Genomic DNA, 14,532 nt, shown 5'->3' on the forward strand with positions numbered 1-14,532 from the left:
ATGCACCACTGCACCTGGCTCAGCCTCCACCCTTGCCAAATTTTCTCATAGAATACTTTGAATTTTATAATGTGTCTACATTTATTATGCTATTATATACACGCACTTACACACATACACAAGTATACACAAAGGAATGTATTGAGCATGTGAATGTCATCCTTCAAAAATGTTCTGATGGGGGGAAAATGAGAAGCATGTTCCCACAGAGATCCTGCCAACCAGACAACAAGGTGTTCTGAGCACAAAAGGTGCAAAAGACACCACCCTGGGAAGACCGTCAGCAGTGCGCCTAGAGATTTAAAAAAGAGACAACTAGCCATAACCCTTCTTAAAAACACTCACAGTACTGGCTAGCTTCCTGGATTGGTCAAGATATAAATGACCTTCTGATCATCAGCCTCTGGTGAACTCGTTTAAAAAACAAAGAGAGAGAAAGAGGAGGAAAAAGAAAAAGAGAAAAAAAAAAGGCAGCCACAGTGGCGCACACCTTTAATCTGAGCACTCAGCAGAGGCAGGCGAATCTCTGTGAGTTCCAGGCTAGCCTGGTCTACAAAGAGAGTTCCAGGACTACACAGAGAAATCCTGTCTTGATAAATAAATAACAAAGAAAAGGAGCTGAAGAGAGGAGCTGGTGGTTAAGAGCGCCTCTTGAGAGGACCCAGATCCAGTTCCCAGCATGGCAGGTCACAGGTGTCTGTAACTCCAGTTCCAGGGGATCTAGTGCCCTCTTCTGGCTTCTTCAGGTGTGTGAGCCCGCGCGCGCGCGCACACACACACACACACACACACACACACACACACACAGAAGGCAAAACACCCATACACACTGAAGGGCAGGGAGAAAAGCTAAGCTGAGTGACACATGCCCAATAGGCAGATGCAGGCAAATCTGGTCTACATAGCAAGTTCCAGACCAGTGGGCTCTGTGTGTGTGTGTGTGTGTGTGTGTGTGTGCGCGCGCGCGCGCTCGCACTTGCCCAAAAGAACTGAACTCAAGATGCTGTGGAATCCTAAAGGATGACAAGGTTCCACCTTCATCTCAAGAAGCAAAGGCCAAAGGCTATAAAGAGTACTTTTGTACTGAGACTGCCGGATCTACAGTGGTGGGGCATCTTTTCTTTTAAGAGCCCAGTATACTGAAAGGGCTCAACAGGTAAAAGTACTTGCTACCAGTTCTAATAACCTGAGTTCAATCCCCACAGCCTGCATGAAGAAAGAAAAAAAGAAAACCGGGCATGGTGGTGCACATCTTTAATCCCAGCACTTAGGAGGCAGAGGCAGGTGGATCGCTGAGTTCAAGGCCAGCCTGGTCTACAAAGTGAGTCCAGGACAGCCAAGGCTACACAGAGAGACCCTGTCTTGAAAAACCAAAAAAAAAAAAAAAGAAAAAAAAAGAAAAGGAAAGGAAAGGAAAGCCAATTCCCAAAAGTTGTCTTCTGACCTCTACACAAGTGCTATGGCACACTAAGATGATACCAACACACACACACACACACACACACACACACACACAGAAGCACACCACAACACTATAAATGTTAAAATCATAATAAGCTCAGAAGGGCATGATGGTGAGCACCTGCAATTCCATCACTAGGGAGACAGAGTTGAGAGAATCATCAAAAGTTCAAGGCCAACCTATTCTTTTTTTTTTTTGGTGGTGGTGGTGGGGTGGACTCGAGACAGAGTTTCTCTGTAGCTTTGGTTGTCCTGGACTTGCCTTATAGATCAGGCTGTCCTCAAATTCACAGTGATCTACCTGCCTCTGCCTCCCCGAGTGCTGGGGTTACAGGTGCGCACCACCACACCCAGTAAGGCTAGCCTATTCTACACAGCAAGTTTCAGACAGGCATGGTACACAGTGAGACTGTCTTTAAAAAAAAGAAGAGGTTTTAATCTAGAAAGTTGACAAGGTAGAAATTACTATCCTTTTTGGATTATTTTGGAGGAAGGACTCAGAGAGTACAGATTGAGAGCAAAACAGCAGGGTGGGTAGTACAGACCTGTGACCGAGGGGAGGCCACATCAGGAAGCCTGAGCCACAGTATCAACACTGTATCAAAACAAGGAAGTAAACAAATAATAAGTAGGACAAACTTATACCTACAAGCCAAGGCAGCAGGAGACTCACCCATGAGAGAATTTGGTGTCCAAGAGGAAGAAGCTGAATTTCTACTTGAACCAAACACACAGGGCCTGCATAAAGTAGGCGAGCAACAGTGTTGCCGAACATTGAGAAACAGAGCAGAGACAAATGAGCAGATATGCAAACTAAACTTTATTTATCACTTACTTCAAATAACCAGAAATCAGATGAGTAAAAGGAAATCTCAGGTTACCTAAGCCCAGTTTCAGCATCTAAGCAAGACATGAACCAAGCTGTCCCACGTACTCATTCCTTTTCTGTTGGAAACCAGGGTTTCATACTCTGGACAAGTGCTCTACCAGGCACAGGCTTGCACCCCATAGTTCTAAGGTTAGCCTTGAACTCGTGATCCTCCTGCTTCAGCTTATCGAGTGCTGAGATTACACGTATGCACCATACGCCCCGCTGCTCTCGTTCTTAAAAAAGGTTATTTGCTCCCCCCACCAAGGGAAGTACAGGGACCCAGATTCTGGTGTGCTCCCAGGATGGGCACACATGCATGGCCAGAGTCCTGGCTCTGTAGGAAAGCCACAAGATGTCTTCAACGGATCTGAGAGAAGACAGCTCAGCCCTCTGGAGGGCTGTCAAAACTCCTTCCTTAGGACCAGGGAAACAACTCAGAAGGTAAAAGTGTTTTCCATGCAAGTGGATCACTGTCATCTGCAGAACTCACAGTGGACAAAGAAAGGCAACTCTAGCTGTCCTGGAACTCAGAGATCCACCTGCCTCTTCCTCCTGAGTGCTGGGATTAAAGGTGTGCGCCACCACGTCCGACTCTAAACTGTAGCTTTTAATATGCCCTTTATATTTTTAATAAGGAGAAAAATTACTTTGAAATGATCACCTAGGGTTTGGTAAGACAGCTCACCAGGTAATAAATAGTACCTGCCACACAAGATTGACAACCTGAGTTTAATCCCCAGAGCCCATAGTAGGAAGAGAAAGCCAAGTCCGCAAAGCTAACCTTTGTTCGTACAGAACGCTTGGAGTCCTAAGGCACGTGTGTGCCCACATTCTGACATGCACACATGCATGCCCCACGCACTCACACACACCCCAAATTAAAATTCTATTTTTAAGCCAGGTACAGTGGTACACTCCTGTAATCCCAGCACTCAGGAGGCAAAGGCAGGCAGATCTCTGTGAATTCAAACCAGCCTGGTCTACAAAGAGAGTCCAGGACAGCCAAGGCTACACAGAGAAACCCTGTCTTGAAAAAACAAAAATCAACAACAATAAAAATCCATTTTCAAAATGATCGTGTAGGGATTTTCTATGGTGGTGACTTGTTTTTGTTTTTGCTTTTTGGTCTGTTCTGATTTTGAGACAAGGTGTCACTTAGCGCAGGCTGCTTCAGACTGACTATGTTGCTAAGGGCCACTTTGAACTTCTCCTTCTGCTTCTGCCTCCCAAGCGCCAGAGTCACAGGCAGACACCACCTCTCCTGCTTTATGGACCACTGGAGAGGGGACCTATGGCTTCATGTATGTCACGCAAACACTCTACAAACTAAGCCACAATCCCCGCCCTAATAACCATCTACTTCTGAAAACAAAATGAAGTTATCTGCCTTGAGTATCGTGTGCTTAGTCATTCCAGTGCAAAGCACAGAAAACACAAGAAGAGACTTGATACCCTATGAGCATATACAGGGGGAGGAGGTCCCCCTCAGTCACAGTCATAGGGGAGGGGAATAAGGGGAAAATGGGAGGGAGGGAAGAATGGGAGGATACAAGGGATGGGATAACCATTGAGATGTAACAAGAATAAATTAATAAAAAAAAGGAAAAAAATAAAAAAAAATAAAAAAAATTTTAAAAGGCACAGAAAACAACCACTAAGGAATTTTGTACAAAACTCACAATCAAGCAGGGCACAATGGCACACACCTTTTGTCCCAGCACTGGGGAGTCAGAGGCAGGTGGATCTCTGAGTTCCAGGCCAGTCTGTCTACACAGTGAGTTCCAAGAAAACCAGAGCTATGTAGTGAAACCCTGTCTCAGAATAAAGACAAAAACAAAACCCCACCACAACGAGCTAAAATAAACATAACTTTAGCACTATGCTCCTCAGGACCTAGCTCAGACAGCTCAGACATTACCCCTAAGCTCCCAGCCAGCAGCCCTCCTCTTGTCCGAATCACAGCCAGGCAATTCTGCACCAAATTATAGACAACTTCGTGCTTCTTCCTAAAATTACATACACTGTTCCCTTTTTGCTAATTGTTTCATGTACACAAATGCTTTTTCTTCCCCAAATAAACTACGCGAATCACTTCAAAAACAAGGCTTGTTTGATTTTGTAATCGCCTGTTCTCCAGTACTGCAGTTAAGCACTCAGGCAGCAGCCAGCACACTGGGCCTGAACAGCCTCGCTCCCTGAGCACCGAGTGCTTCCAAACCACACCCCGTGAATTTGTGCACTGAGCTGTGGGCCTGAGCTGCTACCTACTGCTTCTCCAGTACCCTGGGATGGTCACCTAGCCAGTCACCGGCCCACAGCAGCCAAGAGCTCTCTTGCTGCTCAACCTATGCCCCTGGCCTGCCCCACAAGCTAGGCCTCTGTGGGCTCCTCTGCCTGACACGCTCCTGCCACCGCTCCCCAAAGAAAGGAGCTGTTCACACAAGACCATACAACTCGGCTGGTGCCCTCATTTAATCAGGCTGCTGCAAATGGCTGGCCAAAAGCAATAAGGGCATGACTGAGAGACTGTGGGAGTTTAATATAAAAAAATTAATAAAAAAGGAGGGGGGGAAGGAGAAAGGGTCTACCTTTTAATAGGGCCCTAATTACCCAACTCACAGGATCAGCCCAAATGAGATGGGAGTTTATTTCGGGTTTTTTTTTAATTATTGTTTTTTTTATATATATATAAATTGCTGCTATGTGTTTTCTTTCCTCTGAGCAATTATGCAGTAAGTACGTAAAGAGGAGAAAAAATATTAATTAAATATAAGGTAATTGTAGAGTTGGCCTGGAGAGAATGAGTCTGAACTCTGGACGATCACAGGCTACCAGGGTTTGAAGACTGCTCAGGGGCTCCCAGAAAAGAAAGAAATAACATAACCAACCAACAGGCAGGCGCACAGTGCAGCAGAAGAAGCCACATTCGGAACCCTGCACAGCACAGGCCTGCAGGGCTCTCCACACCCACAAGCTGGCCAGCATAAGACACTCTCGGCTTCCTAAGAGCTTTTCCGTTGTGCTCCCAAAAGACAGCCTGGCCTCGCTCTGAAGATGGAGAGCCAAACCAGGAAGTTTCAAAAGAGCCTGCAGCAAAAAGGGATAGAAAAGGACCACTGTGCAAATCACAACTTCAGCCTGAAAGGCTTGGAGGCAGACCACAGAGCACACACTCCAGCCTGGCAGAGCAAAGCATCCTAAAAAGAACCAGGCAACAGCAAGAGAGTGAAAAGAGGTGCTACAGAAGTGCCAGGATGTGAGCCATAACTGGAGACAGAAGGAGACAGGAATAACAGCACCAGTCCCCTGGGAAAGATGAGGCACTTGTGTCCTCTGGTCTATCTGCAGCTCAACCAGAGCCATCTCACCCTCACCCTCTGCCTAGAAACCCTCAGAACGTGCTAGAACCTGGCCCTGTTCATACCAGCCAAAGACGTCACATCATTCCCTCCAACTCGGCCAAGACAAGAGTGAAGAAAGAGGAGAGACTACACGGGCTGCCGAGACAAAGCCTGGGCAGTGCGCCCCGTGCCCACTACCTATCACCACTCCAAGAGAGGAAAGGCTTGGCAGAGTCGAACCGAACGCTGGCGTGAACCTAAAACTGATCTGGTTTGCACAGAACCGGTCTTACTACCCAGCCCACAGGATTTCCATCAAGTCCTGAAATGCCAAACGATGAAAACAGGGCAGGCAGGTGGGCAGGCAGGTAAGGACTCCCGGCTCAGACCATTAAAGCAAAAACACTGTGCAAAGAGAATTGCTTAGCTGAACGTGGCGCTGCCTCTTCTAACCCCAGCCCTCGTGAGGCTGTGACAAGGTAAGTGCTGTGAGCATGAGGCCAGAGCAGGCCACATAGTGAGTTCAAGGACAGACTGGGCTATAGCCTGTGACCCTCCTTGTTTAAAAAAAAGAAAAGGCTCTTCGGCTTTCAGCAGGCCTCTTTCCTGTCAGTCTACGATACTCTGGGTGCTGCCTATCACAGAAGGAACCACGGACCAGGCAAGACTAGAACCCCTCCTCCCTCCTGCTCCTTAAAGGGCACCTTGGGTGTGTCACTGAGAAGCAAAGAGTGTCACCTAATTCTATCTTCAGCAGCAAGCAAAGTGCTGCATGGCTGCCAGGGTGGGTGCTCCTGGTTCCAGAAAAAGACCAAAGAGGCCTTGTTAAATCCCTTTGCAGAAGTTAGAGGTCAGAGGTCAGGGGCACGGCGTCTCCAGGTAACAGCTCCTAGCGCGCTGCTGGTGCACAGCCTCAGCTCCTCAGGCTCCCTCACATTCACACAGGGCTCTAATTATTTGAAAAGAATCCTGTGTGCCTTTCCGTACTTACCAGTGGCTCTCGGGGCACCACATTTTCACTTCCTGGAGAACTGCTTGGCTGCAAAGAAAAACAGAAACAAAAATAAGATCACAGCGCCACCCAATGGACATCAGAAAAGCAAGCAGTGCGCCCAGCTCTCTCCTCTCCACAGGCTCTGGTAAGAAGCAGCTGCAAGTCTGAATTGGCAGACTGTTTCTGGGTTCACAGTTGTGGCCCCTCACGAACAGGGCTTGCTTTTGCTCAAGAGAACCAAGGATCAGACGACCAAGGACCAGAGGGATAGGAGCCATCACAAAAAAGACTGAAAAAAGCCTAAGGAGAAACCTACCTTTCTTTTTACCACCTTCCCAGGTGGAATGAACTACAGAGCAGAGCAAAAGTACAGAACCAAAGGCAGCCACAGAGGGCGTTAGCTACGCATACTAGGGGTTTTACCTCCAGGGGCTCCACATGGCCCAGGCTGACCTCAAACTCACTGTGTGACTGAGTGTGACCTTAAACTCCTGACCTTCTCGCCTCAACCTACGGGATAAGAGCTGCCTGTCACAAAGAACCCTACTCCAGGGTGTCGTTCACGGAAATAATCTAGTGACAAGCTAAGAGATAAACAGCCCAACCTATGAGCAAGCAAACAGCTCTGTGCCCAGGCCAGGCTCCCACCTTCTGGGCCACAGCCTTCGTCTCACACCTTCACCCCAATACCACACTGGCCAAAAAAACTCAGAGCAGGAATGTAGGGCTACAGCAACACACAAATCTCCATAAGGATAAGACAAGCAGCCTGCCCGAGTGAGTTGTGTTGTTTATTGCTACTGGCGTTAGAGTCAATGCAGACACATGCATTTAACGTGTGTCCCAGGAGCCGGCCTCCATTCCCCACCCAGCTAACTCAGATGGCCTGGACCTTCAGCGTGCTGGTCCGTCTGCCTAGCAACCTATGACATCATTACCCATCTGCCACTAGGTGGGTCCCCGCCCAGTATGCTAACAGTACCAGCCTCCTATGAAAAGGACAGAAGCTGGGAGAGGAAAGATTCTAGAGAAGGTTCTAAAGACTGTCTTACCTCAGAGCTGCCTGCCACCACACAAAAGGCTCCTGACAGTGCCAAGGCCCCGCTCTATCCAGAGTCCTAACCTAAGAGCGGCACCATCCCAAGACCAGAGTGGCTGGGCAGCTTGAAACAGTTACTGGAGGTCAGTCCCCATACCTGAGCGGCCTTTCTCTCCCCCCCCCCAACCCTCCCAGGCATCAGCAGCTAGTTGGGATATTTAGCTCTCGGGCCAGATCCCTGACCTCCCCTTGGCCTCCTCCATGGCCGCACTCTTCCAGTACTGCTGCAAGGCTTCTTCAAGAGCTCCCTCCCCCTTACTCCCCGACGGCACCATTACCTCTCCTGCCAATCTTCTCCTCTAAGTAGCCAAGGAGTCAACCCTGTACTTGTATTTACCTCTGCTGTCATCGCTTTGGTCCAGGCCTCCAGAAGCCCTTGCCTGGACCACTGCAAATGCTTTCTGGTCAGCTTACCTGGATTCATACTGGCTCTCTTCCAATTCACCTTCCACAACGGAAGAGGCAAATCGTTTATAAAGGAGAACGCGGATCGTCTCCCTTCCATTCACCCCCATAAGCAACATCATCAGTAGCGTCTTACTGTTCTCAGAAGACAAGAAAACGCGCCTCGGTGCAGTGCTGGAAGCCTCTCGCCTACTCTGCCCACACCTCAGGTCTCATGTGTTGCTTGAACGCCCAAGCTCTGGCCACAGCAGACATGCTGGTTTCTGCTTTGTCAGGGGGCTTTGCACAGGCTGTACTTTCCTCTCCTCCCAGACACTCCAACACGCTTCAGAGCCAGCTAAGGCCCTGCCCCCAGGACGCACTCCTTCTAAGGCAAGCTTGGTTAGGTCAGGTCTCCCAGCTACACTCATGTGGCACTGCATTTCTCTTCACCAAGAAAGAAACTGAGGGAGTGGGAGACCTGACTCAGCAGTTAAGAACGTGGGCTGGCCTTGCAGAAGACTCAGGTCCAGTTCATCGCGCCCACATGGCGCTCACAATCACCTCTAACTCCAGCTCCAGGGAATCCAATACCCTCTTCTGGCCTCCGAGGGCACCATGGACACATTGGGTACACACACACACACACACACACACACACACACACACACACACTGGCATACATACGCTAATACACAAATAAATACAAATAGTAAACTTTTTTGAGACATAGTCTGTCTGTGTAGCCAGTAGCTCTGGTTGTCCTGAAACTATCTCTGAAGACCAGGCTGGCTTTGAACTCAGAAATCCACCTGCCTTTGCATAGGATTTTTTTTTTTAAATAAAGAAGATGAATGTGCTGGCAAAGTTCATAATTCCAGCACTAAAGAGGCTAAAAAGGGGGCTTATGAGTTAGAGGCCACCTAAGTTACAGCATGAGACCCTGTCTCAGAAAGGAAAAGGGGGAGGGGGAGAAGAAAAGGAGAAAGGAGTCAAGAAAACAAGCAGAGAAGAAAAGGGACAAGTGAGAGGAAGGGGAGGGGAGGGGAGGGGAGGGGAAGGGAGGGGAGGGGAGGGGAGGGCAAAGAGACCAGGGTGAAGGTCACTGGTGAAGCAGCAAACAGATGAGTTGTTGTAACCCACTAGCTCAGAGCATCTCCTATTCCCGCTCAGCACCTGCCTAAGGCTTCCTTCAGCGCCGCTGGCAGATCCTGACTGCTAACATTCATCTAGCTCTTTCTTCACTTAATTCTCACACTAGGTTTACAGACTTATTGCTGATGAAGAAACAAAAGCAAAGGAGGTCACATAACTCACCCCACAGCCTCGGCGGCAGCAGTAGTATCACAGGGATTTGCACATGTCTAACTAAATTAAATAATCAAATTTTGCTTCAATCATATGTTATTAAGCCGCAGCCTTAATTTAATGCCACCCATAAGTAATAATGTAGCCTATTTGACCAGACAAGACAACTGTCAGTGAGATGGTTTGGTGGCTAAGGGCACTTGCCACCAAGCCTGAGCACATACAATAAAGAGCTCAACTTCCACACGCTGTCCTCTAACATGAACATACATGTGAGCTCAAATGCACACATAAAAATATGTAAATAGGGCTGGAGAGACGGCTCGGAGGTTAAGAGCACTGTCCTTCCAAAGTTCCTGAGTTCAATTCCCAGCAACCACATGGTGGCTCACAACCATCTATAATGAGATCTGGAGCCCTCTTCTGGTATGCAGGCAGAGCACTGTATATATAATAAATAATCTTTTTTTAAATGTAAATAAATAAATGCTGAAATGTGTTCAAAATGAACACAAACAGCTTTAGTATTTAAGAAGTCTTATTATTTTTTTAAAGATTTATTTATTTATTTATTTATTTATTTATTATGTATACAGTACTCTGCCTGCATGTACACCTGCAGGCCAGAAGAGGGCACCAGATAACATTATAGATGGTTGTGAGCCACCATGTGGTTGCTGGGAATTGAACTCAGGACCTCTGGAAGAGCAGACAGTGCTCTTAGCCTCTGAGCCATCTCTCCAGCCCAAGAAGTCTCATTCTTAACCTAAAATTTTATTCTTGAGATACAGCTAATCACTGTGAAGCATTATCAAGAAACTTCGCCAGACAGGGCGCACGCCTTTAATCCCAGCACTTGAGAGGCAGAGGCAGGCAGAGCTCTGTGAGTTCAAAACCAGCCTGGTCTACAAAGCAAGTCTAGGACAGCCAGGACTACATAGAGAAACCCTGTCTTGAAAAACAAAAATAAAAAATAAAAAAAATAAAAAAGAAAAGAAAGAAAACAAAAACAAAAAACAAGGTGGATGTCCTTCAGAATGACACCCATGGCAGATCTTTGGCCTCTACATGCACACATCTGCATACATACATGTGACACACACATTATTTTAAATAATAATAATAATAATAATAATAATAATAATAATAATAACAACAACAACAACAGCACAGTAGAAAAGCTGCACTATGACAGAGACAAAGATGTGCCCTCATTCTTGCTGTGGAGCTGCTGACCTCCCCTGCTGGGAAACTTGCCAAGTGTTTACCTCACTGCACAGCAAAGGCCAACCTGGCAAGAGTTCATGAACTTGAGCAATGGGAGAGCCTCCAAGTCCACGAACAGAAGTCAGGGTCACTCTACATATGAAGTCTATATAAACAGCTCTTTACTGGGAAGAATAAGAGCCAATGGAACAAATTCTCTGAGACAGGGTGTGTGGCGAGGGTTTGCGTGAACGTGGGCACTAACAGCATGCTGCTTGTCTCAGCTGAGCCTCAGTTTCCTCAGCCATGGGAATGATTCCACAACACATACTTGAGTGGAAGAGATAAAATCCTATGAGGCCAGCCCTCTGCTCCCCACTTCTCTCTGGGAAGGAGTAACAGGGCAGGGCTTATTTCCCAGCAGGTGCAAGGCTTGCAGGACTATGTTCCTGCAACAGATACAGAACAGCAGGAAGCATCTCGTCCTTAAATCACTGTGGCTTTCTGCCATGGGGCACAGTTCAGACAAAGAAGAGGATGCCAGGCACCGCATGGCAATCTCTCTGTGTTGAAGAGTCAGAGACCAGATTTCAGGGAGGCTAAAGCAGGAGAAAGTCACAGGGTCGAATTCCAAAGAAAGCTATGCAGAAAGAAAGTTCCAGAAATCCACATGGAGGTTCCTTTGAGACTTTGCTCAATTCTAACATCTGTGTGCATCCGGTAAAATTCCATGAAGGTAAAAAAAAAAAAAAAAAAAAAAGTGAGGAGGAAAAGCTGTGAGCTGAGAACTCTCAGGTGAATTCTCAGGTGCTCGAAAAGGCTCAGGATCCTTGTCAAAATACAGTGTCCTGCTTACTCAGGGCATTCCAGAAACACCTGAAAAGCCCTCATCTTGGGGACAGAGGGAGCTGCCAAGGTATCCGCAGAGCTCGAAGGGCTGGAACGGTGTCTCGGTGGTGAAGAGCATTTGTGCAATCACAGAGACCAGAGCTCCAACTCTGGTGCCCACGACACAGGCCCAGGGATCCCTCCATACATACCTGCAGCCCCAGCTCTGAGGGACAGACAGACAGAAGGACCACTGGGGCTTCCAACCCAGGCTTAAGGTGACACCCACTTCACAAGAAGAGGCAGACCGACTAACGAGGACCCTCTTCTGGCTTTGACTCCAGCACACAAACAAATCCAAAGAAGGAAGGAAGGAAAGAAGGAAGGAAGGAAGGAAGGAAGGAAGGAAGGAAAGAAGGAAGGAAGGAAGGAAGGAAGGAAGGAAGGAAAGAGGGAAGGAAGGAGAAGGAAGGAAGGGGAAGGAAGGGGGAAAGGAGGGCAAGAAGAGCAGGACTTGAAAGAATCACAACCTTGCCTTCAGAACAAAGCTCAACATTCTTTAAAGACCACAAATCCAGCCCAGCGTGTTGCCACACCTGTAATACTATCATTCAAGAGGCTGAGATGGACAGATCCTGAGTTCAAGGCTAGCCTAGGCTACATAACAAGATTGTTGCAAACAAACAAGCGAAACCCCCACAAAAGAGGGCAAGTAAGACAGCTCAATGAGAAAGGGTGCTTGCTACCCTGGCAACCTGAGTTCAATTTCTAGAATCACAAGGTAGAAAGAACTGATTCCTCCTGCAAGTCCCCTGACCGCCACACACCAAACACATACACTAAATAAATTCATAATAATTTGGGTTTTAAAAATACACAAAATCGGCCAGGCGTGATGGCGCACACCTTTAATTCCAACACTTGGGAAGCAGAGACAGGCAGACCTCTGTGAGTTTGAGGCTAGCCCAGTCTACAAATCGAGTCCTGGACAGCCAGGACTAATCAGAGAAACCCTGTCTTGAAGGAAAAAAAATTTTTAATGCACAAAATCCAGATCCTAAACACAAAATTCATAACAGTAGAGGTAAATTTTACAATAGCCAGCATCCCGTCAAATTTTTCTGTAGAGCATGGTGCTAGAGGACTAGTAATTCCAGCACCTTCCGACGGAGGCAGGGGGATGAGGAGTTCAAGCCCAGCCTTCACTACACAGAAAGTTCAAAGACAACCTGGGCTACAAAGATCCTAGAGAGAGGGAGGAAGAAGGGGAGGAAGAGGAACAGGGAGCAGAACAAGGGTACGGGGAGAGAATAAGTGAGTATGAACAGTTATACTCAAGGACATAAGAGAAAACACGCACTGTGAACCGGAGAAGCAGGGCAGTGGTTAAGAACACTTGCTGCTCCTGCAGAGGACCGTGGTTCAGGACCAGCATCTACACGGTGGCTCACAGCCACCTATAATGAGAGCTGGTGCCCTCTTCTGGCCTGCAGATGTACATGAAGGCAGAACACTACACATAATAATAAAGAAATCTTTTAAAAGAGATGTTAAAATAAAATAGCTCTTCTGGATATGAAAAATATCATATAAAATAAAAATAAGTCCTTTGTGGGTGGCAGTGAACCTAAAGAGCTGTTTTGGTATCAGGTTGCACAGTGGCCTCCCCTCCACAGACTTCTGGTCTCCTGCAGCACGAGCCATGAAGCACCTAAAGCAATTGTCCATTGTAAGATCAAGTCCCAGCTGCCCACCACGAGCTGCTCCCACCCGAGGGCCCCCACAACTTTCTCTAGAGGCAGGCCCAGGCCTTGCCAAACTCCAGAAGAGAACTGAAAAGAAAAAATTTAAAGAATAAATATGAAAACGGGGGCACTAGAGAGATAGCTCAGCAGGTAAGAGTGCGCTGCTCCCGCATGAGGACACACCCCAAACCCCTGTGCAAATGCTGGGGCAGCACCCACTGTGCGACCAAGTCTGTGGAGGACGGAAGGAGAACTGTCGGGGCTTGCCGGCCACAGCCTGGCTCCAGGCCCTACCTCAGGGGATTAAGCTGGAGAGTGACGAACACCCTCTTCTGGAGGCACACACACACCCACACACACACACACACACACGTACACATGTGTGTCTATACATACAAATATAACACATGAACACAAATAAATAAAGATTTTAAAACAGTAACAGCAGGGCCAGGCATGGTGGCAAACATCTTTAATCCCAGCACTCATTAGGAGGAGGCAGAGGGATTTCTGATCTCTGAGTTCAAGGCCAGCCAGGTCTACAGAGGTGAGTTCCAGAACAGCCAGGGCTACACAGAAAAAGCCTATCTTGGGGGCTAGAGAGATGGCTCAGTGGTTAAGAGCACTGTCTGTTCTTCTAGGGGTCCTGAGTTCAATTCCCAGCAACCACATGGTGGCTCACAACCATCTATAATGAGATCTGGTGCCCTCTTCTGATGTACAGGTGTATATGAGGCAGAGCACTGTGTATGTAATCAATAAATATTTTTTAAAAAAAGAAAAAGAAAAAGCCTATCTTGAAAATCAAAAAACAGAAAAGAAAAAAAGGAAAGAAAAAAGATGAAGAAAAATGAGCCTCAATAGTCAGATCTATCAAGCATCATAACACATATTTTATTAGAGATCCAGAAAAAAGAGTGAAGCAGGAAAAATGTAAAGAAACCAAGGCTGAAAAATAAACAAAATCATAAACTCACAGTGCCAAGATGTTCAACAAATGGCAAGCACACACAAAAGCACTCAGGGAAATCACAGTTCAAAACACAAAGAGAAACTCTTAGAAGCAGGAACACTGCCCACGATTATGCAGAATTAGCCATGGCTGCAGACTTCAGAAGCCGTACAAGCTACAACACAGTGGAGCGTAGCTGTCAGCACGACCAGAGGGGCTGTCAACTCAACACCCTACCCAGTGAGGCTGCCTTTAAAAATGAACGCAAATGGAAGCGAAGGAGTTGGCCAGGGAGGAATGAATTTGTCCAGAGAACACAGTAGTGGCTCAGGTCTATTACTAA

General features: G+C 47.2%; 1 protein-coding gene across 1 annotated transcript in view; it reads right to left on the reverse strand.

Moving 5' to 3' along the window:
• PEX14 (peroxisomal biogenesis factor 14) overlaps positions 1-14,532 on the reverse strand; it is a 131,313-nt gene that overhangs the window by 108,745 nt on the left and 8,036 nt on the right. The window contains exon 2 of the mRNA XM_084786746.1: positions 6,665-6,712. Coding sequence (XP_084642872.1) covers positions 6,665-6,712 — 48 coding nt within the window. The remainder of the gene's footprint in view (positions 1-6,664; positions 6,713-14,532) is intronic.

The sequence above is a fragment of the Acomys minous genome, assembly GCF_964271855.1.
Source record: "Acomys minous genome assembly, chromosome: 6".
Taxonomy (NCBI): Eukaryota; Metazoa; Chordata; class Mammalia; order Rodentia; family Muridae; genus Acomys; species Acomys minous.